Raw genomic sequence first — 26,203 nt, 5'->3', positions numbered from 1 at the left:
TTCGTTACTGCTGAGCCACAATGGGAAACTGCCTGTGGGAGGTTTTGAAGTGAGTCGATGTCCCCTTCTGGCCATGCCAGGTGCCCGTTCAAGGACATCTGGGCACAGGACAGAGTGCTCGCTGTTGTCAGCGCTGTCCCTCTTCTTTACGGCTTCAGGAGGCCGTGGAGATACTCTGGGACAATTCACACCAGGGGCGAGCACGGGGCCCCTCAGCGGGTCCTGCATTCGAACAAATGGCCACGGGCGGAGGGGCAGAAAACCGTGCGTCTGGCACCGTCCTCCCGTGAGCATCACCAAATCTTACGTGGACGGGACACAGGAGTGTTTATGTCCTTTTTTCTTTTTTTTTGTCTTTTTCAGGTCCACACCCGAGGCATATGGGAGTTTCCCAGGGTAGGAAGTGAATCAAACCTGCAGCTGCCAGCCTACGCCACAACCACAGCAACGCAGGATCGGAGCCACGTCTGCGACCTACACCACAGCTCATGGCCACGCCAGATCCTGAACCCACGGAGCGAGGCCAGGGATCGAACCCTGGTCCTCATGGATACTAATCAGGTTTGTAACTGCTGAGGCCCAGTGGGAACACCAAGTGTTCCTATTCCTGAGATGAAGACAGAGTGTTTCAGGGATGTTAGATGACTCTTCAAATAAGGCCCAGTTGGAGGAAAGCCAGATCAGGTGCGGTCACCAGGAGTCTCACTCTTTCAGCCCCGGGGCTTCCTGCCGCATCCTCTGGACTCCAGCTGTCCCTGCCACCCCAGCCCGCCCCCACCCCCACCCCCGCCTGGAAGCAGCTCCTCTGGTCTGTGCTGATCATTCCTGGCCTGCTCTCGGCCACGTCGGAGACTAAAGCGCAACAAGAATCCCACAGCGGCCACCCCCACCCCTGGGCCCACAGGGCTTGTAAGCTCGTACCTGATCAGGGGCTGCTGCAGGGCCACCAGGGCAGCGTGGATGGTCACCGAGATCACCGACAGGTGGAAATAGTCGAACATGACGGGGACCTGGTGGTGCAGGCCTCTCCGCGGGTGGAAGTGCAGGCCCAGCACGCGGCTGCTGATCACAGGCACCCCGGCCACGTCCCTCAGCCTGGAAGACGAGGGGGTGACTCACATGAGTGGGGGGGGGGGGTGTCCTCCAGGCCTCCGCACTGCAACCTCTCGCCCTGCACAACCCTGGGCACGCGTCCCCTTGTGCCACCCCTGCGAGTCCTCTGCTCTGCTAGGTAAAAACTGCCTTTCCCCTGGCTGGCCAGGGAGAAACCGGAGGCTCGGAGAGGGAAAAGGACTCACGGGACATGGCACAGCTGCTACGCGGCAGAGCTGGGACTCGCCCTCTGCTGTCACCCCCACCAAGGTCACCTGCAATGACGGAACGGTGCCCAGACACCTTTCCGGGCTCGACAGTGAAGCCCGCTGGGCCTCCGCCCCCCACCTGCTCTTGTATCTCCCCCCCAGACGGCCAGCACAGCCCTTCCCTGTACCTCTACATCTTCTACAGGCTCCTACCTCTTAAGGGCAAGAACTGCGGCTAATTCCGTCTTGTACCCTTAACACCAAGCATAGAATCTGGCGAACAGTAGAAATCGGTCAAAGACTTGCCTACGCAAAGGGATCATTGATGGAACAAACAAAGGCATGACCCCCAAAGAGTAATGGTTAAAGATTCTTACGAATTTCATCAAGGACTCCCCCCCGCCTTTGCTCCAGGGTTCTGTAATTGGTACGCATCTGATTCCCAAGAGATAAGCCACCTGGACCAACAGAGATAAACCGAGGCTTTGGTTGTAAAAAGGAGACTGGTTTCTCTCTGAATAAAAGGCATCCAGTGCCCATCTCCAACTCGGCATGCCAAGCACTCAGGCCCTCGGCGAGCCTCTGGAACAGAGCACGGCAACATCTGGATCGAGCGTCTTCTGGGAGCAGAGCAGAGAGCTCAGAGGATGCCCAGAGGAGACGCCTCCTCTTCCCCTACGGAGAGACGATGAGGGGCCCCAGACCCACATCCTAATGGCCTTGCTTCCCAGAAATCCTGCTGCTTGGAGCTGGGGTGCAAACGAATGCTCCGTAAAAGAATTAACTAAATCCATGGAGCCCAGTGTGACTCCATAAACCACCCACAAGTAGCGGGCTCCTCTCTTACCAAGAAGAAACCTGAGCACAGGGGACACAGAGTGTACCCCTGAGTCCCAGGAAGTCATTGACATTCACGGTCACTTTAATTCTGCCAACAGTTTATTGCAGCCCTACTGCAACCCAAACAGAATGCCTTTTCCCTTAATGAGAGTGATGATTACACGAAGTCACAACTGGTGTTATTCCATTTACAGACGAGGAGGTCAAGCCAACAGGAGCCAACTGACTTGTCCTAAGTCACAAGGCAAAACTGAAATGCTAGGCCCAGGTCTGCCTACCTCCAGCCTGTTCTGCGTGGCTGTGGGTTATTGCTTGGACTCCACTCAGATGCAGGCTCCCGTGAATCATGGGAATAACCTCAGGGCTCAGACAGCAGGGAGTGAAATACATGTCAGGGGAGCCACGATGTCAAAAACGCTCACAAGCGTTTAAGCCACTTTAACCAGAGGCAAGAATTCAGAATGGGGAGTTCCTGTCGTGGCGCAGTGGTTGACGAATCCGACTAGGAACCATGAGGTTGTGGGTTCGATCCCTGGCCTCGCTCAGTGGGTTAAGGATCTGGCATTGCCATGAGCTGTGGTGTGGGTCACAGACACGGCTTGGATCCCATGTTGCTGTGGCTCTGGTGTAGGCCGGTGGCTACAGCTCCGATTTGACCCCTAGCCTGGGAACCTCCATATGCCGCGGGAACGGCCCAAGAAAAGGCAAAAAGGCAAAAAAAAAAAAAAAGAAAGAATTCAGAATGAGGGAGGGGATCACTCTTCTGTGCTCTGAAACGAATAGAGCAAATTCATGGAGGTTTGGGGAGGGCTTCTCAATTTAGAAAAAGAATAAAGATAAACTGGATATCATTGAGAGGAGAATGCCTAGGTTCTCATCAAGGAAATAAAACCAACAACAACCAAAAATTCAGACAACACAAACACAGAGAAAGAGGAGTTCCCGTTATGGCTCGGCGAGTAAAGGACCCGGCATAATCTCTGCGAAATGCAGGTTCAATTCCTGGCCTCACTCGGTGGGTTATGGATCAGTGCAGCTGCAAGCCAAGGCATAGGATGCAGATGCAGCTTGGATCCAATGTTGCTACGGCTGTGGTGTAGGCTGGCAGCTGCAGTTCCAATGTGACCCCTAGCCTGGGAACTTCCATATGCCACAGGGACAGCCTGAAAAAAGCAAACAAAACCAAAAACAAAACACAGAGGAAGAGCCCTGCTGTACAACTGGAGATGGAGAGATAAGGGGTCTTGTGTATCTGAACTGCCATCCAGACTGAAATGAGAAATGGCCCAATGTCCCTGGGGGACAGAACCAAAGGTGCCACCCACACTGAGAACCACGGAAGGAGAGAGACATCAAGAACCCTTCCACCCCTGACTTTAGATGCCATGCTTCTCTAGGCTGATCCCAATCAGCCCGAGCGGTTCCAAAGAAGCTGACTGCCTGCGTCATCTTTAAAGCCTGAAGTCTACCCCCAGGATGTGCTCAGATGCCTTGTTGTCCGTCAACCCAATTTGTGGAAATGAAAAAATAATGGCATTTGCAATTCTCCCCCAGCCTCTGGCTTCCTGTTCCTGTTAGCTAATCTCATACTGGGGGAAAACGCTCCGCTCTGATTGTTATTAAGTGCTTTATACTACGGGGAGGAGGTGACCTGTGGAAACCCGGCCCCACCTGCATCTAGCAAGCTCCGAAGAGGAAGGAGACATGGATGCTGCCGGCCGTGCATCTGGCTTGGTTGAGGTATCAGCTCTCTTCATCTTCCTAATGGACTTAGGAGGTACAGGAGCTATAACGATGCCCATTTTGTAAACGAGGCTACTGAGATTTAGAAAAGTGCAGGAATGCACCCCATCTCTCATAATCAATGAGCCCAGAGCCTGTTGCTGAATTTTATACACTCTGTTTTGTCCAATCTCCTTTCTAGAGCCTCTCCATTAGCTACTGACTTGATGACAAAAGGTCACATTTATTGCATCCATTCTAACTTATCCTTGAGGCTGCCTGGGGGGCTGAGTGGGGAATGACGTCTAGGCTGAGTTTGGGATCAATGGCAGGGTTCTGTCATCAAACGGAAGTGCCTCCCATGGAGCTGCAGACGGACACCTCCAAAGGAAGAGGGCGCAGGGAGATAGGGTGAGAGTGCGAATACAATTCATCAGATGAGTGCGTAACAGCCACCCCAGGTGGGGGATGGGAGTGAGAATAGAGGCGGGGACTTCGCCTCGGAGATTACAGGTTAGAAAGAAGGCCAGTCTCTGATGGGGCTTCTGAGTTCAATATGGTGCTAGAACGACCAGTCCTGGGGAGGCCGTGAGGAAGGTAAGATTTCTCCATAATCCCACCAGGAGGCAAGCAGAAGCAATGGGAGAAGGTGGTCAGAGGCGCTAGGGGTCCAGAGAAAGACCAGCGCGAGGAATCTGTGATGCTGAGCCCGGACACAGTGGCAGGACCACGGACAGATCCCGAGACAAGGCTGACCACCCACATCCGCATCAGCAGTGTCCCTTCTCAAAACACGGACACCACCAAGGCTCTGACATTTCCGCAGCCGTCCATCTATGGTTCAGATCCCCTCTGATCCAACGCCCCATGCTATGAACACCCCCTCCCTAACAATCGGACACATCTCAGGGATGGGACAGTCCTTGAAAAGAGAATGAAAGTTGCGATGGGGACGTTGGAGGGATGGGGGAACCATTTGGCCACCGGATTGCCCATCCCCATCGGAGGTTGTAGAGGTCAAAGGGGAGGATTAACCTCTGGAAAGGGGTCCGAGTATGTGGAGATTCTGCCCATGGAACAGTTGAAAAAGAAGGGACTCCAAGTTCACCTTCAACTTAATAAGGGCAGTCCTCGTATGAGCGTGCCCTACGTCCTTGAAACTGGGCGACACAGGTCCTGGCGCCTGACTTATTCTGCAGAGGTGCCCAGGTGAAGGTGGAGGTGGCTGGATTGGCCAAAGAAGAGTGAGTAGCATTAGGGTGGGGCATCTCACCAGGGTGAGGTGAGGATGGAAGTGCTTGTGTCCATTATCCTAGAGCCGGAGGTGCGTTGCTTGGAGAAGGAGCTACCAAAAGACCTCCCTGCAGGGAGTGAATGACCCGACCATAGGAAGCATCATTATCAAAGACCTAGAGGGGGCTGGGAAAGAGGAGGACTGTGTAATCGCTGTATCTCCAAGGAACGGACAAGAATACACCAGGAGCAGAGACAGCAGTGACTCAGTATCTGCCCTCTCAAGAGCCCTGCTGCAACTGAACCCATCACACGGAACTCCCTGCCTCATCTGCAATCTCCTCCCTTCTCTTTGTGCCTGACCCTGGGAAGCCCACGCACCCCAGGGGGCAGGAGGCAGCAAGCTACAGGAGGCAAAGCACCCACACTCTGTTGCTGCTCCAAGAAAGACTGGGGCGCGGTGGAGAAAAGGGGAAAGTGCCACCAAAAAGAAGTTTACTCGGTCCTGGGTGGTAGCTTGTTTGGGCAAAGAGTCTGAAAAGGAATGGCTATTTGTATATTTGTAACACCACTGATTTACTTTGCTGTATACCTGAGGTCAATACAACTTTGGGAGTCAACTACGTTTCAATAAAATTTTTAAAAAAAAGTTATAAATTAGAGGAAAGTTTGGAGTTTGGGTTAATACATTTGACTGGACTTTGAAATACCTAAAAAAAGGACTCTCCTTCTTACAGGAAAGATCATGGGGAGGCTCTGGGACATGACTGTTCACCCCCAGGGTGGGAAGAAGAGGCCAGAGAACACGTTCAAAGGGAGCGGTTATAAGGACAAATGCAATCAGCAGGTTACACATCCACGGATTTTCAACTTTCAGAGAGGTGAACGACGGTAGGAGATATTTGGCATAAAAATGAGGATGCCGGCAGAATCGCCTTTGTTTCTCAAGGGATCTTGATGTTCGCAGCCTCCTGGGGTCATTAATCTAAACACCGAATTGTACACCGCATGGAAAGTGTACGGAGGCGCCAGCTCCCAGACGGTGGCCACTAATAAAGTTAGGACGTCAGGAGCTGTCTGTGCGGGCAACCTTCGAGCCTCCCGCCTAACATGCATGAAGCTTGAAAGGGCAACTTAGACATTCCCTGCCTGCGTTTCTGCAGCGGGTCTTGAACCGGGTCTTGAGGTTCAGTGGCCATGAGGCCACTCCAGGGCCAGGGGAGGGTCGGGCAGAGGCGATGGCGCTCACGTGATCCAAGGATTCCAAGGACACTCACTGCTGTTGACTGTCGGTAAAGTGCAAATCCACCTTGAGCTGGAAATCGACCTCACTTAGCGCCTCTTCCACCTGGAAGAGAAACGAAGCTTCAGGATTTCAAGAGTCAAATCTGGTCCAAACGACACATGCAGCTGGTCTCCTTCCCAGAGTGTAGACAAAGACGCTCACCCTAAGATCAATGCCATTTATGGGTAAAGCAGCATTTCCATGCATGTTTTACGTAACGCTGGTTGAAAGGGGTATCTGTATGATACAGAAAATAGAAGGAAAAGGGTTATATAGTCAAATCTGGGGAAAATCCAACTCGCCAAAAAAAAAAAAAATTAAACAAGTTTTTTATATTGCATGGCTTTGGAGAACCTTATTTCCCAAACAGATTTGATCTGGAGTCCTCTGAAGCAAGAGTGAAGTACACTGGGGCACCTGCTTTTGAAAGGGTGGAGCAGTGCATTTGTCGAGAGCAAGCCCCCCTTGGCTAGAGACAGGACAGTGGAGGCGGGGTGACCTCTGGCCCCTTCTCGGGGCTGGGACTCGCCTTCAGGTTCACAGAGAAGGAAACCGATGCTCCGGGAAGTGAGGCCAGTTCCCGAGGTGGTTCAGTTTCACAACAAACTGTATCCATCACTTCCGAGACCCGTGGCTCTTAACTATTTGTGCTTTAAGACACATGAGCATTTCGTGTCCGATCCGTGACTGTTTCCTTCTCCCCCCCCCTTTTTTTTAATCAGTTTTCATTCATTAGCATGGGAATATTTTTACTCTACCTGCCAGCTTCTCACATGCATCTAAAAAGTGGGAGCCCTGGAGCCCTGAATCTTCTTTTTCAGAACATCACACATCAGCCCGCCTCCAGGGGAGTCACTTACTCAATATCAGAGCTCACAACACCCGACTCAGGACATCCGTGTAAATACTGCACACCTGAGACAGGACCCCATCTCCTCCCCACCCCCAGGCGGGAGGGACCCCTTCTCTGCTGCAACCCACAAAACCCTGTTTTTTTCCTGTCTTTGCCTTCGACGCTTCCCATACAGTGATTTCTGGCTTATAACCTGAAAACCCATGAGACAAATATCATCTTGTGGGCATATTTTGTTTAGTCCTCATAGTATTTTTTTTTTAATGTTTTGAACAAGCAGCAAACATTTCAAAATCGGGTGGTTACACACTTCCGTGGCAGGTCTCCAGCTTCTGGAAAACAGTCCCTGGATTTGGCCGTGCTGGGCTGCATTCAGAAGCTCCCGCTGGATAGGGCTTGGGCGGGGGGTCCTCTGACAATATCCATCCAGCCTCTGGCTAAATCCCCGTGGCCCTTCTCTTGTCTACCGTCCCCTGTCATCTGGTATCATGAAGAGAGAGCCTAGTCTTCATCCATTCTGGATCCCCAGTTCCCAGAATAGCGCCCGTCGTGTGGAAGCTATTCATGTATCTTGAAGAATAAATTCAGCCCTTCTGCACCCCCACCCCCTGGTTTGGGTTTCTTTGCAAGAACATCCTCATTCTGTAAGGGATGGGAGTCTCTTAGCCAAAGGCCACTTTGGAAATGTGTTCCTGGTTAAACATAATTCAGGAAGGGACATATGGATGGAATTTATCTTTAGCTCCCCAGGGTTTGAAAATTTGTTTTTAAAAATGTAAAGCATGTGAAAGGTAACATTTTACTGAATTTGAGTGCTATGAATAACTTCTCCTCGATTTGTTTTGCATAATCACAAACCCTGCTTCACACACACAACCCAAGCAACACAGCTTCTGCTTCTTCTTCTTTTTTTTTTTTTTTTTAAGGCCACACCTGCGGCATACAGAAGTTCCCAGGCTGCAGCCACAGCAGCACCAGATCTGAGCTGCATCTGCGACCTACCCCACAGCTCATGGCAATGCCAGATCCTCAACCCACTGAGCGAGGCCAGGATCGAACCTGCATCCTTATGGATACTGGTTAGGATCTGAACCCCCTGAGCCACAATGGGAACTTGCACAGCTTCCTGTCACCAGCTCCAATCCCTGGGAAGTAAGACTGGCCAAGCAAGCCCTGCTAGCCACCTCGGAGCATGCATTTGCCTAGGTAACAAAAATTCACTGCAGGCTCCCGTTTTAACCTTGCTACAGTTCTTCTGGAACAAGGAGAGGTATGCAGGCCCAGGATCAGCTGTGGCTAGACTAAGCCTGGCTAGAACTTCATCGATGTCTCAGTACATTTTTTTGTTTTTAGGGCTGCACCTGTGGCATATGGAAGTTCCCAGGCTAGTGGCTGAACTGGAGCTACAGCTGCAGGCCTACACCACAGCCACAGCAGTGTGGGATATGAGCTGTGTCTGCAACCTGCACCACAGCTCGCAGCAACACCAGATCCTTAACCCACTGAGCAGGGCCAGGGATCCAGCCCACATCATCATGGATACTAGTCAGGTTTGTTTCCGCTGAGCCACAATGAGAACGCCCTGTCTCAATACATCTTTTTTTGTCTTTTGCCTTTTTGGGGCCCTACGCATGGCATATGGAGGTTCCCAGCCTAGGGATCAAGTCGGAGCTGTAGCCACCGGCCTACACCACGGCCACAGCAACACGGGATCCAAGCCACATCTGCGACCTAAACCACAGCTCAAAGCAACACCGGATCTTTAACCCACTGAGCAAGGCCAGGGATCAAACCCTCATCCTCATGGATACTAGTCGGGTTTGTTAACCACTAAGCCACAACGGGAACTCAGTCAGTATATTTTTAATAGCAAGATGCTCCAGAATGCGTCAAAGGTTTCTCTAGTCACTCATTTCTTCATTCGCTGGTGGCTACCTGCCGTCCCTCCAAACACACACACACACACACACACACACACACACCCCGAGGCATGATGAAGGCATGTTATCGGCGTGCTGCTCACCACACAGCTGCGTGTGGGCATGCCCGTGAGCTCTGGCCACCCGGCTATCAGCAGGGTTTGGGCTGGCATAAGCAGACACTCACTGGAAAAGAGTTAAGGCATCCATTCCAGAGATACAGCTTTTATGAGCGTATCCACCTCATTTTAACTGCCACTGATTTGGATATAACGATTAACTATAACAGGGGTCGCTGCCATGCGGACGACCCTGACACAGGCCTGAATGGTTAGCCTGCAGAGGCAGGCAGATCTCTCTCTACGCTAAAGGAAACGACACGTGCAAGAACAACATCTTGTTCCAACTACGTGCAAGACGACAACGCCCCCTGTTCAGCCTCAGGACCACGGCTTGCGGCAACGTCACGTGAGTTAGGCTTGAGGGTTGGGAAAGTTTAACCGTGGAAAGCTTTATACTCTCCGGGGCAGGAGGGAGAGTCTGATGGAATTAAGACGGAAGAACGATCAAGAGATCGGAGCCATGTCCCACCCCAGCCTCTAATCACGACCCCTGTGCCCAGGAGGGTCTTTGAGATCCACATGCCGAAGGACAGTGACCCAGGACAAATCAAGTGACCTTCGCTCTCTAGGACTCGGGGAAGCTGAGCTCTTGTGTGCAGCCTAACTGGGGGTCCCTAACACTCCAAGCCACCTCTGGGTATCTCTTGCTAAAGCACATGTGGCCAAGCGGGAGTAGATGGTGCACTCAGTTCCCCAGAAGGGGATGATTTGCAAAGGTGTGGGAAGAATTCAGGCAAAGCAACAAAGGACGGCTGGGTGTCTGGAGGTCAGGTACCAGGACTCCTCACCACCTTTGGTCCGAAGGGTCGGGCAGGGAGCGGTTATCAGTTATTGGACCTGGAGAGAGAGCAGCATGGAGGGAGCCCTCCCACCTACCAAGCAGAGGCAGATACGGTCAGGAGTGTGCTGGTACATGTTTCAAGCCAGGAGTTCCCGCTGTGGCTCAGCGGTCGCAAACCCAACTAGTAAGTATCCATGACGATGCAGGTTCAACCCCTGGCCCGGCCTCACTCAGTGGGCTAAGGATCAGCGTTGCTGTGAGCTGTGGTGCAGGTCACAGACGCAACTCGGATCTGGTGTGGCTGTGGCTGTGGCTGTGGTGGAGGCCAGCAGCTATAGCTCCGATTCAGCCCCTAGCCTGGGAACCTCCATATGCCATGGGCGCCGCCCTGCAAAAATAAAAATTAAAAAAAAATTAAATGTTTAACAACCAGCTCTTGGAAGGAAAATTTTAAAAATCCTGATTTGTAGTATTGCTGCTTTTTCTACGGTGTAAATATTTCCATCATAATTGATTTCAAGCCACCCATGTGAAGTCACTAAAAATAAAGATGGGGAGGAGATGGGTACCATTGGTCCTCAAGAGCTAAGCAGGCTCCAGGACCCCAGTGGACACGCTGGCCCACTACAGCCAGGATGGGAGAGGGCACACTCAGGCACCTGCAGGACCTCTCACATGCTGTGAAACCAAAAGCTCAGGATACTTGTAAGTGGGGGGCAGAGGTCCTGCTGCCTTCTTCAGCTTTGTCCCTCATCCGAGCCCCACCCCCCAATACACACGGCCCTGCGCACAGCGGGTACTCAGCAGACACCTGCTGACGGACCAGCTGGCAGAGGCCCAGAGAGATGGGCAAACAGGCAAAGAAAGGACTAAGAGAGTCAGCAAGTTGGTCAAGGGGACCCGTTCGGAACATGAGACGAGCAGGAATATGAATGAAAACACGAGCACCAGGATGAATAAACCACGAAGCGCAGGAATGCTCTAAAATGCTCCCGATCCGTCAGATCTCAGAGCAAACCCACAGCGGCCCCTTCCAGTCCCTGCAGTGGATACGCAGGCCCGAGGAGGGATCACGGGTCTGTGGCCGGTGGTGGATTCCCGGACTTACCCTTTCACCATCGAGGAGCAAATGAGCCCGGAAGATCACGGCATCATTGACGGGCACCTCTTCGTTCCGGTACAAGATCTGGAAGACCCGGCTGTGCACGGTGCTCTCGTGGATGCAGGCTGAGCGCAGGCTGCCACTGTCTGCAAAACACGAACTGGCATGAACCCCCGTCTGTCCTGGCCTGGACCTGCAGCCTCCTCAGTGTCGGTCCAGCTAGAGGAAACGCAGTGGCCCCAAACTCCACCGCAATTTCCAAAGACCAACGTCCACAGACGAACGCGATTCCTTTGTGGAAGATGTATGTCCACTGCATGGGGCCGGCCTCACAGAAAGAACCGTGTTTGATCCTCTGTAAGTCACGGGATCTTGGTCATGCAGAGGGCGGAGCTTCCTGGCTGGGAATTAGTACCTGTTCAACTCTCTACCTTCTCACGCATCCCCTCCTGCTACAGCCTTCCAGAATCCCCCTCTTCTGGAAATAACGAGGAGGAGAGAAAAGAGATAAAGACAGAAGCCAGCCTTCCTTCTCCAAGGACATCCTAACGGCCACAGCATCGCTCTCCTGACGGTGCTGTCTGCACATTACATAGGACATGGATGCTCTGTGAGTTTGAGATAAACGTGCTGATTCTTTTTGGTTTCTTTTCAGCATAGTGAAATTTCCAGGCTAGGGGTTTAATCAGAGCTGCAGCTGCTGACCTATACCATAGCCGCAGCCACACCAGATCCGAACTGCATCTGTGACCTACGCTGCAGCTTGCAGCCACGCCAGATCCTTAACCCTGAGCAAGGCTAGGGATCGAACCCGCATCCTCCAGGTCAGGTCAGGTTCTTAACCCACTGAGCTGCAATGTGAACTCCTATGCTAATTCTAATTGTATTAGATATCCAGGTTTTAAGGAACTCGTTCAACTCCATGTCCTCCAATACATTCTAATGTATTTTTTTTTTGTCTTTTTTTTTTGTTGTTGTTATTGCTATTTCTTGGGCCACTCCCGCGGCATATGGAGGTTCCCAGGCTAGGGAGGCTAGGGGTTGAATCGGAGTTGTAGCCACCGGCCTACGCCAGAGCCACAGCAATGCTGGATCCGAGCCGTGTCTGCAACCTACACCACAGCTCACGGCAACGCCGGATCGTTAACCCACTGAGCAAGGGCAAGGACCGAACCCGCAACCTCATGGTTCCTAGTCGGATTCGTTAACCACTGTGCCACGACGGGAACTCCCTCCAATACATTCTAAATGTACCTCGTCCCTAAACACTGTCCCAAAGTGAAGGTGAACTTCAGGAAGATGATTCTATTCAGCGAGGCTGGGAGACCTTCCTGCACCCACTGCACGGGGTTACCGTGGAGAGAAAGTGGCTGAATTCCTCCAAATCACTTAACACACAAACCATGCGGTTGGAAAAATATACCATCTTCTAAAACAAATGATGCTAATATTTACATAACACGAGGCAATGATTACCTATTCATACTAAAGGCCAAGCATGTGGTACTTCACAGCTTCCAAGGTGCTTTTCAAATGTGTTCCTTTCCTCCATCGTCACAGACAATAGCTAAGGCCACTGCAGAGGAAGAGACCAAAGCTCAACCAAGAAGAGGCAGGTGTCACCACAGTTGGGACAGGACAAGCATGGTGTGGACTTGTCCTCACATCAGCCCGTTTAACACCTGGGCAAAGACCTCTAGGGAGAGTGAGGAAAATGCACCCATTTCCCAGCAAAAGGTTGGTCTTCTACAAAGCGCTACTTGAAACAGCCTGACTTCAAAGGGGGCTGAGAAAATAAGAAAAACAAGGCCAACACGCAAAGGAAAACTGCCTGACCGTCGTGTGCACTGTCCCCAGCTGGCTCAAACAGTCCCTTGGAAACAAGGACAGAGGGTCACCGTCACCTCCCAATGCACTGTGACACTTAGACCCCACCAGCCTTTGGCTCCAGAGTAGAGAAGAAGAAATGCAACATCTCAGGTCGTGTTCAAAGCTGCTCAGAGGTGCCTGCTCCAATTGGCTCTTCATCACAAAGCAAATAAAATTACTAGCCTGGTGCAGCCCGATTTAGACCCGCTGGATTCAAATTGATGCGGCTTTTAAGCAGCAGTGATCCCTGGGTGCAAATGCCTTTTTGTTTTGATTTGCGGCACCAGCCCTTCCTCTGTCACTGTCAAGACCTGGGTGATGTAGAAGCCAGATGGGCAACGTGGCAGAGGATGGATGGGGTGACTACTCTGAAGGTCAGAGCAACACGGAGCCGTCACGTACCTGGAGGGACAGCCAGCAAAACGGGTCAATCACCTGCCTTCTTGGGCAAGCGACATCACCTCTTAGCACCACAGCAGCTCTCCATGTGAAGAGCAGGCATAACCACACTGACCTCCTGGGATCCGTGCAGACATAAAAGGATGAAATAAATCAAGATCTGAAGCCCAGGCACATACTAGGCATGCAAAATGCAGTAGGGTGACTTTTTCATTATGTTCAGAGAAAGGTCTTAGAGCTTTCTGCTGAGTACATTTCCAATGGCTGCATATCTGTGGGAGATTGAGTGCCCCTGACGTTGCGCAGATGGACCAATTAGATCACAGGACTCAACAGGGTTTACAGAAGATCCTTGCAACCCAAGGTGCCCTGTTAAGCCCAAGCTGAGGCATTTCTGATGCCCTGTGGGACTTTTGTGTCATTTTGTCATCACTAGGAAGCAGGGCATAAATCAGGTGCCTCCTTGCCAAGGAAGGTTCACTGATCATAAGACACCCTCTGGGGGCTGGGAGCGTCACTGGGACAGTGCCTGCCTCCTCTGTTCCCACTGGGATGCTCCCTTCTTCAATAATGACAAGCCACTCTTGGATACCTGGCTCACTGTCCTGGCTCCCTCTTCCTGACATTCTGAAGGAGATGCTTCTCTCTTCTCCTGGGCAAGGTCACTTTCTGAACTTGCTAGGACTGGCTCTCCCGCTCACATGCAGAGCCTTCCTTGGCCATCAGAGGGCGCTTGTGCACATCTTGTGCACCCCACTCTCTCCTATGCACTTGGCACTGCCCCCCCCCGGGGGGGGGGCTCTTGGCTACTCTCCCCATGTTTCAATACCTAGACCATGCTTGGGGAGGCTGCCCCTTCCTAGCTGGAGGGTAAAAGGCCCCTTTTCTTTTTCTTTCTTTTTTTTTTTTTTTTTTTTTTTTTTGTCTTTTTGCCATTTCTTTGGGCCGCTCCTGCGGCATATGGAGGTTCCCAGGCTAGGGGTCCAATCGGAGCTGTAGCCACCGGCCTATGCCAGAGCCACAGCAACGCAGGATCCGAGCCGAGTCTGCAACCTACACCACAGCTCACGGCAACGCCGGATCGTTAACCCACTGAGCAAGGGCAGGGACTGAACCCGAAACCTCGTGGTTCCTAGTCGGATTCGTTAACCACCGCGCCATGACAGGAACTCCCCCTTTTCTCTTTAGACTCTTTTGTTTGGCAACTAGATTTACTCCAGGGGTCCAAGGAGAAGGTGCAGATCAGCATCTTCCCAATACCTGCATCTTTTGTGTGTCTCAGAGTCGACAGCTTGCAGCGTAACCGAAAGGAGAGTTGGAACTTTGAGGGAGAACAAGACCGATGGAAAGAAAGTGGGAGGAGCAAGAAAAGGGGCTGGAAGGAAGAGGAGAGAAGCAGAAAGAAAGAGAGCAGAGCCGGGGCGCCGGGGGAGGGGGGAGTTCCTCAGGGACTCCCACGGTCCAGAGTACACCTGAGACCCTTCAACCTGGCACTTCAGACCGAAACGCACGCTTTGAAAATTTCTCTGTTGTTTCTTCTCAAAAGAGCGATATCACTACTTTGCATATTTGTGCATCTCTAAATGTTTATAACACAATGACCTTCCCTCCGCTGAGAGCCCCTCCAGCCCCAGAGGGCTCAGCAAGCACCGATTACGAGGTGCAGGTGCTGTTCATGGGCCACAGTCCCCTCTGCCCCAGAGTTCAAGCCACAGCACCCTCATGGGCCCTGACTTGTGGGCCGAACCCCACACCCATTCCTCTTGAACCTGGCCATGATTGCCTGCACAGAGAGTTCCGCAGAGAATCAGGCTTGGGCTAAAAGCCATTAAAACTCTGGAGGACCCTTTCGAACCCTCCAGGCCTGAGAACAGCTGAGTGGGGTCTGGACGATTTGAAAGTCAAGATGCTAAGAAGACGCTATCACAGGTTTTCTTCAGACCCCAGCCACATTCCTATGGGAGAAGCTTCCAGAACATTGGAATTCAGAGACGTCAAAAAGCCAAGATAGGAGTTCCCGTCGTGGCGCAGTGGTTAACAAATCCGACTAGGAACCATGAGGTTGCGGGTTCGGTCCCTGCCCTTGCTCAGTGGGTTAACGATCTGGCATTGCCGTGAGCTGTGGTGTAGGTTGCAGACACGGCTCGGATCCCGCGTTGCTGTGGCTCTGGCGTAGGCCGGTGGCTACAGCTCCGATTCAACCCCTAGCCTGGGAACCTCCATATGCCGCGGGAGCGGCCCAAGAAATAGCAACAACAACAACAACAAAAAGACAAAAGACCAAAAAAAAAAAAAAGCCAAGATAGGTTATGAGCAAGTCAAGGTCAGGACCTTGGATTTTTGCGGTTTAGAGCAGAGTCTCCTTCCATAATGCAAACACACAGACCTGCCCCGCCACTTTCTCGATGCGTGCCCTCAGGCTTCATGGAAGCAAGAGCCACACTCTGCTTGATTGACATAATGAACGTGAGGCTGAGATGAGATGCAGAGCTGAAGTGTGTGTTCAACTGTGAAATTCTCGAAAGCCAAGCAGATGTCCTGGTAAGATGAAGATGATACCGATGACGACTCTTTAAACTAGGTCATTTTCTGGCTTATTTCTAGGAACAGGAAGGACGGAAAGTCACTTGAAGCCAAGCTTTATTACTGCTTCTAACCATTTCAAAGAACAGGCAGAAGAAAAAGCTACCTGAGGCGGATGTTGCCTGTTGTTCCAGAGAAAGATCAGAAGGACCGCCAGCATCGCATAAGCACTGTCTGACTGGTGAGGCCAGCAAACACTCATCGCCAAGGTCAAGAGATGTGGCGTGACCTTCCAGGATTCCAGCAAGGCTGCTACTTTCCCCAGAGACCACAGCACAGAAGGACAAGGGGAACATTTTGCATGGAGACAGCAGGACTTTCCGGGCGCACAGGGATCAAGATGACTTTTCTGGAATGTGGAAGCTGGGGAGACCAGTTAGACTGGAACAGACGTTGCCTGATGTAGGAGATATTCGTACACTGTGTGGGTTCCAGGTGGGGAAAACCTGATCCCAGAAAGAGAGGTACCTAGGATGACGACTCTGCATGTTCCCTCTGGCTGAGGGGTTATGACCTCAAAGCTGATTTGGTTACGTCGTGAGCTGAAAGGTTCTGTGGACCCATCTAACCCGGCGCAAAAGTTATGCTTTGAAGAGGACTGTTGGGATATGTCACGTTCACTAACAGGGTGAGGACCTGGGATTCCAAGGCTTGTACCCCGAGAGCCTTACAGACACTGCAGAAGCAAACCTGCCATTGAGAGGACAAGCCTGCCTGGAATTCTGGAGAGAGACCCACGTGGCCACAAGAAGCCCCAGAAGGGACGGCTCAGATCCAGTTCTCTCATTCAGAAAAGGACCCTGTTCCATCGTGGAATCTCAGAGCTTCCCAGACAACAGGAGATGGGGGATCGGGCTGGGATTCCTGCCAACAGAGCATTTAAAGACACAAAAATGCTGGTGGAAAATAAGAGGAGATGTGCACACACTGGCACCTTCCGACTTTGAAGCGCATCACAACGACGACCCATCAATCAAGGGCAACATTTTAACTGCCACGGTCGTGGCCATTTGAAAGAACATCTCACATTTTTCTTACTTTCTACGTAAAGTCCCCTTCTGTACAAGGAATATCGAGTGTTTTGCTTTACTGCACAAAGAGATGAGTGTATGCCTTATTCATAACCCCAGATTAATATGTTTCTGTGGGGACTGCCCTCAAATATAGTAATTAATTTATTAAATGCTTCTTAATCACCTGCTCTGCATCAAGGCGCAGGCAAAAACCTGGGGTTCAGTAATCAACAATCACTCAGTTCCTGGTGGGATGTGCCTGTCTGAACACCTGTCCATGGAGTCGGGATGAATAGTCCCTTATTCACCTCCACAGATACTTCCTTGTGTGAGTGAATTTCTCACCTCTCCAGATACACTGCACTATTCGCAACATCTTCTATAGGCTCCTTGGCACTTCAACTGAGGTGGCACGTTATGTGCAACAACCTGGTCTGAGCACAAACACTGCTATTTTTAACTCTAGGATTTGAAAAAGCCACTTGAAAGATGCACGAGACACAGATTTGTCTTGCTCATTTCAAGCTGCTCTCCGGAAGTTAGCCTGGGATTGGCTGGTCTGGGTTCCAGGCACTTTACAGTCCTTCTGGCATCCCCCTCACGAGGGAGCTCAGGATCATGGGGTTCGGTTCCGTCCTCAGCAGCAAAGGTCGTAGAGGGTAGAATGGTGTCTGCAAGGCATGCGCTTCTTTCCCTCCTTTCATCTCCGAGTTTGCTTACTCACTCATTTCTTACCGAACTAAACAGCCACATAGGCAGCGTGAGACACAAGCCTAGTTACTGGCGACGGTACAGTAAGGACGGGCCTGCGGTGTTTAGGGCAGTATTTCCCAACTTCGTCCTCTCCTCACTGCTCTCGTGCAATTCCACCGCTTCTGCTTTGCAGAAAAAGAATTCAAGTCCTAGAATGATGGAACAGCGGGCTTTGCCTGGTATGTTCACTCAAATATACACCAAAACGATCAATCGGTCAATTATTCATGAGTGCATGGATGAAGGAGGACGATTTAGAGAAGGCTCCCTCAGATAGTTCCAGTTCCTAGGACATCAGACGCCGATCTTACTCCACCAGGAAACTCGAAATTACAAGGCAGGTACCGTGGCCTGGCAGAAACTCCTATTTGCACAAGGAGGACAACCAAACCAAAGAGCGCAGAGAAAATCCTCTTTACAGCCCCGAACGTGAACAAGGAGTGCCGATGCAACTTAGCGGTAAGCACCCTCCCATCAAGAGCGATGGGAAGCTCCATGGCTTACGTATAAACCACGGTAACCCATCTATTAGAGTGAGCCCAGGCAGGCGAGCACTGGATAACACTTTATTAGCCGATGATGTGCATTGCTATCTAATCGCCAAAGTACAGGCCAGCGGGTTGCCTCTACCATACTCCAGTTACTCCAAGTGCACCTGCTGGGTTCCTTCCAGTGGGTCCTAACCGCTGTGCAGTCTCTGGCGCATCGAGTCATATTTTAATAACAAGGTCCAGACCGTGGCCTCGTCCCTCACGCTTGCGTAAGGACAAGAAATGGATGAGTTAAAAGACACAGGTGTGCTCCGAGGTCTGCCTTTTGTACACCGAGCGCCCGCAAAGGAACTTCCATGGTCTGAACCTCCGTTTCCTCACCTGTGACCTGGGGATGGGCGTTCAAGATGTAGGAGGTTGAACAAGATGACCTAGGAAGGCACGGGACGCGGGGTCTAACAGGTGCCCGGAGAAACGACACTGCAGACACTGCCGGATGGGCAGGACTGTGCAGCTGAGTGACTATTCAAGGTCGGCCGCAATGGCATTCTAGCAGCTTCTAGTGAAGGCTCAGGGGATGTGGAAAGGGCATCCTCAATTGTTTCCTGACGCGGGGAAAGGCTGGGATCGGAGCAGTGGGCACCACCTGGAAAAACGGAGCCAACGGCACTCTCTGGTTACTGCTGGGAGTCTTCCAGGGCGATTTTCACTCTCCCAGCCTTGGTTCTTTCGCAGATGGAAATGACAATAATGATGTGACTCTACAGAGTGTCGAGAAGACGCCTCACCTGCTCCGTGCCTGCTAACGGAGAGCAGCCAAGCTCACGATTTCCCTCTCAGCCTGCTGCTCCCTCAGGGCTGGCTCCTCCCGCGCCCCTCTGCCTCTCTGGGCTGTAACCCTTCCTCCCAAGCTTGCTGTTTCCAAGACTTCACGGGCCGCTTGTGAGCCAAGAACCCTCAAAGCTATGACTCCAGCTCCATCTCTCTCCTGAGCAGACCCGACCTCTCGCCCACTTGTTCCAGGTCAGATACACACCTTACACGTCCACGTCCACATAGAACCTTTGACCGTGGTTCCAACACGTGTTCCTCCCCCAATCTCTTGACCACCAAGAGCAAAAGACTTCCCAGTCACTAAAAGAAAGCCAAATCCCACATGATATCACTTGTATGTGGAAGCTAAAATATGGCCCAAATGAACTTATGGACAGAATAGAAAGAGACGCACAGACATGGAGCAGAGACTTGTGGTTGCCAAGGAGGTGGGAGGAGGGAGTGGGATGGATGGGGCGTTTGGGGTTAGTAGATACAAACTATTCCATTTAGAATGGCTAAGTGATGAGGTCCTGCCGTCCAGCACAGGGAGCTACATCCAGTCTCTTGGGATAGAACATGATAGAAGGTAGTACGAGAAAAAGAATGTATATAGAAGTATGCCTGGGTCACTATGCTGTATGACAGAAATTGACGCAACACTATAAATCAACTATGCTTTAATAAAAATAAATAAAATAAACAAATACTTCCTGGTCACCTTTGGTTCCTCTTTCGCCCTCACCCTCTTATCCAGCCCTCCACAAATTCTGTGGGGTTTCCAATCAAGATGTGGTTCTGATGAATCTAATCCTTTCTGGGTCACCTCGTACTTTTCTCTCCACACAGAAATGGAAAACTTAATTCTACTTCTTCTTTTTTTCCTCGTCTTTGTTACTATTCTTCAGTCTATTAATATAATAAAAGCCAGACTTCATCACACCCCACTGCTCGTAGAATAAAGACTACATGATTTACTATGGTTTAATTGGCCCTAAATGACCAGCTTGGAAGCTGCCATCCAGGTGAAAGCTTCGCACAGAGCCAGCTCTTTTCACGACATCCAGGTCGGGCAAATATTTGTGGAACGCATGACTGACCAAGGTGCACTGAGAACTTGGCAGCGGTATTGAATCAACATTGGTGGGTGGACTGAAACTTGGCTCAAGCAGCTTGCTCACTGAGGCTGGCTCTGTTTCCTGCTTTGTCCTCACGACAACCACACCTATCCCGTCCCTGTACAAACAGCCAGCACTAAGCATGCCTGAAACACTCAGCCTGGGGTTTCAGAGAAGCATGTAACCGGGGCTCCATCTTCTCATTCTGAAACCCATTCTGCTAAAAAGCCATGAGGAGACCCAGCCAATGGGAGGCGAAGACCTCTATTTATGTGACTCAGGCTTTCCTGAGCCATCTGCCTCCGCCACAGGCTTCCCCAGGAGAACTAAGCGTAGCCACAATGCAGCTAATCAAATACATGTAAGAGCGGCAGCGTCTCCGCCCAGTCGTGGTCCCAGTCCGTTCCAAAGAACACAGAGCCCTTCTCCAGGCCATGGTGACCCTGGCCTTCATAGGAGACCACAGAGTGAAGGGGCAGTGCTGACGTGCTTCGAAAATATCGGGGAGTCCCTAGAGACACTGCCGAGCAGGCAAGCCCAGGTGGTCACTCCACCTTTCTCTTCCACAGAGATGGAAGGTCCCTCTGGAAGACCAGCCCACCACCATGGCTGAGCCAAGACTGACCGGAAGGAGAGGAGAAGCCTCGGGCTGCAACTCTCTCCAAGGGTTGAAGCCACGACTGTCCCCTCCCCAGCCTGTGAGCGAGTGGAGCTCTCCCCACACAACCACACGAGGACCTGCTCACCCAGACTCTCCTCGGATGCTCACCTTCCCTCTGTTAGACCCCACCCTCCCACCCAAGCAGGCATGTACCCCAAATGGTTAGCACGGGTCCCGACCAATGAGAACACACGCCAGGCATGGTGATGAGCAGTCTCCTGCAGGCCATTTGCTGTGCCAGGAGCAAGTCCTTTATTCGTGGACTAGAGTGTAGGTGAGGGGCTGGAGAGGGGCCAGGCTAGCCGGCCGGTGGGGGGCAGCTCTGACATCAGAGGGAAAGCGGCTGCTCTGACAACTGCTCCGACCAGACGTGTCGGCTGAACACAGTCCCTGGTTAAAATGCGCGCGGCATCCCCAGACCACGTGAAGGTCAGCCCGGCCTCCCGGCCAAGACCTGTCCCTGCAGCCAGAGGTTTGTCTTCTCAGACCCCACGCTTTCATCCCGAGCCTCCTCCTTCTAAACTCCAGTGTCGGCCCAGAGGAACCGGAGCACCTGTCCTCCAGGACAGGGATGGCCTTGGAGCTGCTCTTCCCCCTTCCTTCCATCAGCACCTTTTCCTTGTGCTGGGCACCAGCGCCAAGTGCTGCAGATGCAGTCAGTCTGTTTGTGAACTTGAGGATCTTCCGGGGCCAACTTCTCCCCTCTCCAAGTCAAACCGCCTCCATCACCAGATCGCCCCAGGCTCCTGATGCTGGCCTGCCTGCTCCAGAGCCCTGGACTCTGATGCGCCACCCTGACTCAGACCTGGCACTGGCTGAACCTGGTAACTGATCTTCAACTTCACACACAGCAAATGCAGGACAAAAGGGTGTCTACCCCACACCCAACCAAACCAAGAAGCTTCTCGATCTAAACTTCTTAGCTCCCATCTACCTACGACTGTACCAGGCTTGGCACAGCTAGAGAGTCCGGTAACCACCCACCTACATGGTGCTGACATTCCAGGGAGCAAGATCCTAAGGAACCAAGGGGGGATCTGAGCCCTTCCCTTCTTCCCGGCCGACTTCAAACACCCTCCCTCCTGGCAAGCTTTCTCCAACTGTGGTAGCTTAGAGCGAACGTCCTTCCCTGCGGGTCTCACACATTTACTCCCCACCCTCATGCAGCGTTCAGAAGATGCTCCATGACCAACCGTACCCTCCCCATCCACCACAACTGGTATGATGGATCTGCAGACAAGACAGCCCCTGACCTTGAAGAAGGCCCGTTAACATTCTCCTCCTCTATACCACGTGATCCAGCAAGCCCACTCCTGAGAATCTGTCTGGAGAAAACCATGACTTGAAAAGATGCATGTACCCCAATGTTCACTGCCGCACTACTGGCAGTAGCCAAGACATGGAAGTGACCTAAATGTCCATCAACAGAGGAGTGGGTGAAGAAGATGCTGGACACATACACACCCAGTGGAATATGACTCAGCCTTAAAAAAGAATGAAATAATGGCATTTGCAGTGACATACATGGACCTAGACGTTATCATACCAAGAGAAATTAGTAGACAGTGAGAGACGAATAGCCTATGAGCTGTCACTTACATGGGGGATCTAAAGAAAGGATATAAATGAACTTATTTGCAGAACAGAAAGAGATTAACAGACGTTGAAAAACGTCGGGTTATGAAAGGGGACGGGTCGGGGGGAGGGGGCAGACTGGGGGTTTGGGATGGATATATTGTAAAATCAGGTTGGGATGATGGTTGTGTAACAATAACTATGATAAAATTCATTGAATTACTAAAAAATAAATAAAAATTTCAAAGAACCATTCTCTTCCCTTGACTACATGCTCTGATTTCTTCCTCAGTTTCACCTTTTGAATCTCACACTTAGTAACATCACGTGTGACCAACCCTAGGGATTTGGCGAAGATGGCACGAGGCGTGACAGAGGACGCAGAGGGGCGCGGGGGGCGTGGGTTAGCATCTCGATTTTCTCCTGTCACAAGGACACGATGGTCCTCTCGTTGCTTTGCTTTCTATAAAGTGGAATAATAATCTCTAGTTACATTATTGTTGAGGGCACCAAATTTGATCATGGGAACAAATGTCTATGGCTCATTAAAATGAACACGACTTTTCAATGTTCTAATTACTTTCTCAATAATTTTGGGGGGAGCTACTGGCTCATAGTGACCTCTACCAGGCCAAATACAAGTCGATGTCTGATTAGACCAGGTTACTGACTGGTAGTTTTAAGAGGTCCTAGCACAACACTTGCTCAAAGTCAGTAATCTAACGTGGAAGCAACCTAAATGTCCATCAACAGAGGAACGGGTAAAGACGATGCTGTACACATATACAATGGAATATTACTCAGCCATAAAAAAGAAAGAAGTAATGGCATTTGCAGTGACACGCATGGACTTAGACATTATTGTTTTTAAAAATATCATTGTTTGTAAATATTGTTTGAATATTCTTTGCCTTATGCCATTTTCCCGACCAAACTTGCTTCTTCTCATTCATCAAGACCCTCACCTGTTTTGTCCCTGCTTCAGACGTTCTTTTGATGCTCCAGGAAGAGACAGCTGCTCCAGCCTCTGTTCCCGGAGCAGTTTGCAGCAGCTAACTTACAACACCTGTCATGCGGTTGCAGCTCTGTGCTGCCCTCCTCTGAGCCTGCAGACTATCAATCACCACCGTGCTCTCGGCTTCTAGCAAGAAGCCTGGCATAAAAGGCACAGAATTAGTATTTTTTAATGAACTGATAGGCTCCTTTTCATCCCAGACCCTTGTGTCTCCTCTGAAAATGTCACCTCTTCACTTGTTTTTTACATTTTTTTCATTTAATCTTTTTTCAGTTTTTTCAGTTATTTCATTTTTTGGCTGCACCTGCAGCATGTAAACATTCCCAGGCCAGGGATCGAACCCAAGTTACAGCCACAACCCAAGCTGCTGCAGTAACAAAGCCAGATCCTTAGCTGGCTGTGCCACAAGGGAACACCTCATTCAGCCTTTTTCAAAAAAAACTGTTTTACTGACGTACAGTACAGAGTATAAACTCCACCACAGGCTGTTACAAGATGATGGGTATAATTCCTCGCGCTACACAGTATCTCCTTGTTGCTTATTTATTTTCTACATAGTAGTTCGTATGTGTTAATACCTTACCCCTATTTTTCCTTCCCTCTTCCCTGTCCCCTCTGGTAACCAGCTAGTCTGTTTTCTACATCTGTGAGTCCATTTGTTTTGCTCTATACATTTGTTTGTATTTTTTTTTAGATTCCACATTTAAGTGATATCATGCAGTATTTGTCTTCCCCTGTCTAACCAACTGCGCTAATTATAATATTCTCTAGCTCTATCCACAATGCTGCAGATGGCAGAATTTCATTCTTTTTTACGGCTAAATAATATTCCATCGTACATGTGTATGTGTGCGTGTATATTTTCTTTATATGTCCGTCTGTTGATGGGCACTTGAGTTGCGCCCATATCTTAGCTACTGTAAGTGGTGCTGCTGTGAACATTGGGATGCCTGCATCTTTCCAAATTAGTGTTTTCAATTTTTCCAGACATAAACTCACTTGCAAAGTACTTATGTTTTTGAGCCTATGTTCTTCATGGGTAAACTAGCCCTGAACACCTCTTCTTCTAAGGGGTCATCATGAAAGATAAGACAGTGGCAGGTGTCAGTATTTATATTAAAAACGCACTTTACCCCATGTTCACATCTTTGGAGTGTATATTCCACCTTGTCTTGTATCCATCCAGGAATCACATCCTCATCCACAGCCCCCCACTTCTCCATCATTCGACAGGCCCCCTGAGGCACCACACGGGAGGATGGTCATGGGCTGTCTTCCCTGCGACCCAGGGGAGTGCTTTGAATAAACTAGGTGCTCAACAGGAGCGTGACAATGAAATAGGTAGAGCCTTAGCCGGGTGATCCCCAAAGGGAGACCTGAGTCCTCACCGTTTCCTCTTCTTTCTCTCTCTTTTTTTTTTTCTTTTTTTTTTTTTTTAAGGGCCGCACCCGCAGCCTATGGAGGTTCCCAGGCCAGAAGTTGAATCGGAGCTACAGCTGCCAGCCTGCACCACAGCCACAGCAATGCCAGATCCAAGCCATGTCTGTGAGCTACACCACAGCTCATGGCAACACCAGATCCCTAATCCACTGAGCAAGGCCAGGGATCAAACCCGCAACCTCAAGGTTACTGTTCAGATTCATTTCCACTGCACCATAACAGGGACTCCTTTTTCATCTAAGCTGGTGTCCAAAGCCTGAAAACCCACACATCAAGGGAGAACTAATAGCCAAAAGAAAAGCGCATCATTCTTTAAACCCATTTCACAGATAGGAACTGGGGGGATCCAGCCCAAGGACAGAACTCACAGTGAGATCTAGAATCCAACCTCCAAGCCCAGGGCCCCCGACGCCAGCGCCCCCCTCCTGCCCCACAGCGGCTCCCCTGACATCCACTGGGCATCAAGGAGTGTATCCAAGGATGTTCCAATGCCTTTGTGTCTGAGCAGGTTCTGTAAACAGCCACTGAAAGTCACAGCAGCACCTGCCTGGGTGTCAGCCCGCCCTCAGCCAGTTGGTTCCACAATCGATGCACGCCTAGGCCTACGTCCGCAGAATCAATTATTGCAGCTTTAGATTCAATTACCAGATGGCCAGGACTCTCCGGTTCATTTTTCTTCACGTCTCTGCCTTGGCGCAGAGGAGATGACGCAACCGTGCTGAGGTGCGCCACGGCCACGATCACCCAGCCCGTAGGAGCTGGGGTCAGGAAGCAGCGGGTGGGGGGTAAAGTCGGCCCCTCCCCGATGCTGGGTCACCAGGGTATCGCCTGCCCTGTGATCACACCTCATCGCCCGATTATCTGCGTACACGTCTGCATGAGTGTCCTGGGGTCCCACCGTGCTGGCCTGCGTCTCAGCACCCCTAGGCCTGGGCCTGAGAAAAAGTAGCCTTTTAATGACTGGAGTGTTACAACGAGTTTCCCTTCTTTATTTTACACATTTAACTTCTCAACTAGATCCTCCCCAATGGCTTTGCAATGAAGTCAACTTTCTCCCCCTAGAAATAAATACACACAAAAGCCCAAACCCGCAGCCCTTCTGGCCAGCACGCCCTCTGGCCCTTCTGCCTAAGCAGTGACACGCACCCCAGGAAGGCCTTTTAACTCGTGTCCCCCTTTCTTCATCACTTTACTCATTCTTCAACGACCCCCCCCCCCAAATCTGGTTTCTAGCCCCTCATCACCGCCGGAAGAGCTCCCATCAAGGTGGTGAATGGTCTACCCGCCGCTAAGATGTCAAGGGAAGCTGTGGTGC

General features: G+C 51.0%; 1 protein-coding gene across 10 annotated transcripts in view; it reads right to left on the bottom strand.

The window, feature by feature from the left end:
- The window catches only part of FAM135B (family with sequence similarity 135 member B), a 292,392-nt gene that overhangs the window by 77,890 nt on the left and 188,299 nt on the right, over window positions 1–26,203 (bottom strand). For 7 of the 10 annotated variants that reach the window (XM_085021007.1, XM_021088864.2, XM_021088868.2 and 4 more), the window contains 3 exons: window positions 11,165–11,304; window positions 6,374–6,444; window positions 922–1,095 (listed from right to left, as the gene is read on the bottom strand). In XM_085021007.1, the coding sequence (XP_084877133.1) occupies window positions 922–1,095; window positions 6,374–6,444; window positions 11,165–11,304 (385 nt within the window). Of the gene's footprint in view, window positions 1–921; window positions 1,096–6,345; window positions 6,445–11,164; window positions 11,305–26,203 lie in introns of all 10 variants that reach the window. The other 3 variants (XM_085021010.1, XM_085021009.1, XM_085021008.1) reach the window with 2 other exon arrangements.

Source organism: Sus scrofa, chromosome 4, assembly GCF_054392235.1.
Source record: "Sus scrofa isolate SSC_HxYL_T2T_F1_AM1 chromosome 4, Sscrofa_HxYL_maternal_Yorkshire_Landrace_v2.0, whole genome shotgun sequence".
NCBI classification, from domain to species: domain Eukaryota; kingdom Metazoa; phylum Chordata; class Mammalia; order Artiodactyla; family Suidae; genus Sus; species Sus scrofa.
Note: the sequence above shows the minus strand (reverse complement) of the source record. Positions and strands in the feature narration are given on the sequence as shown.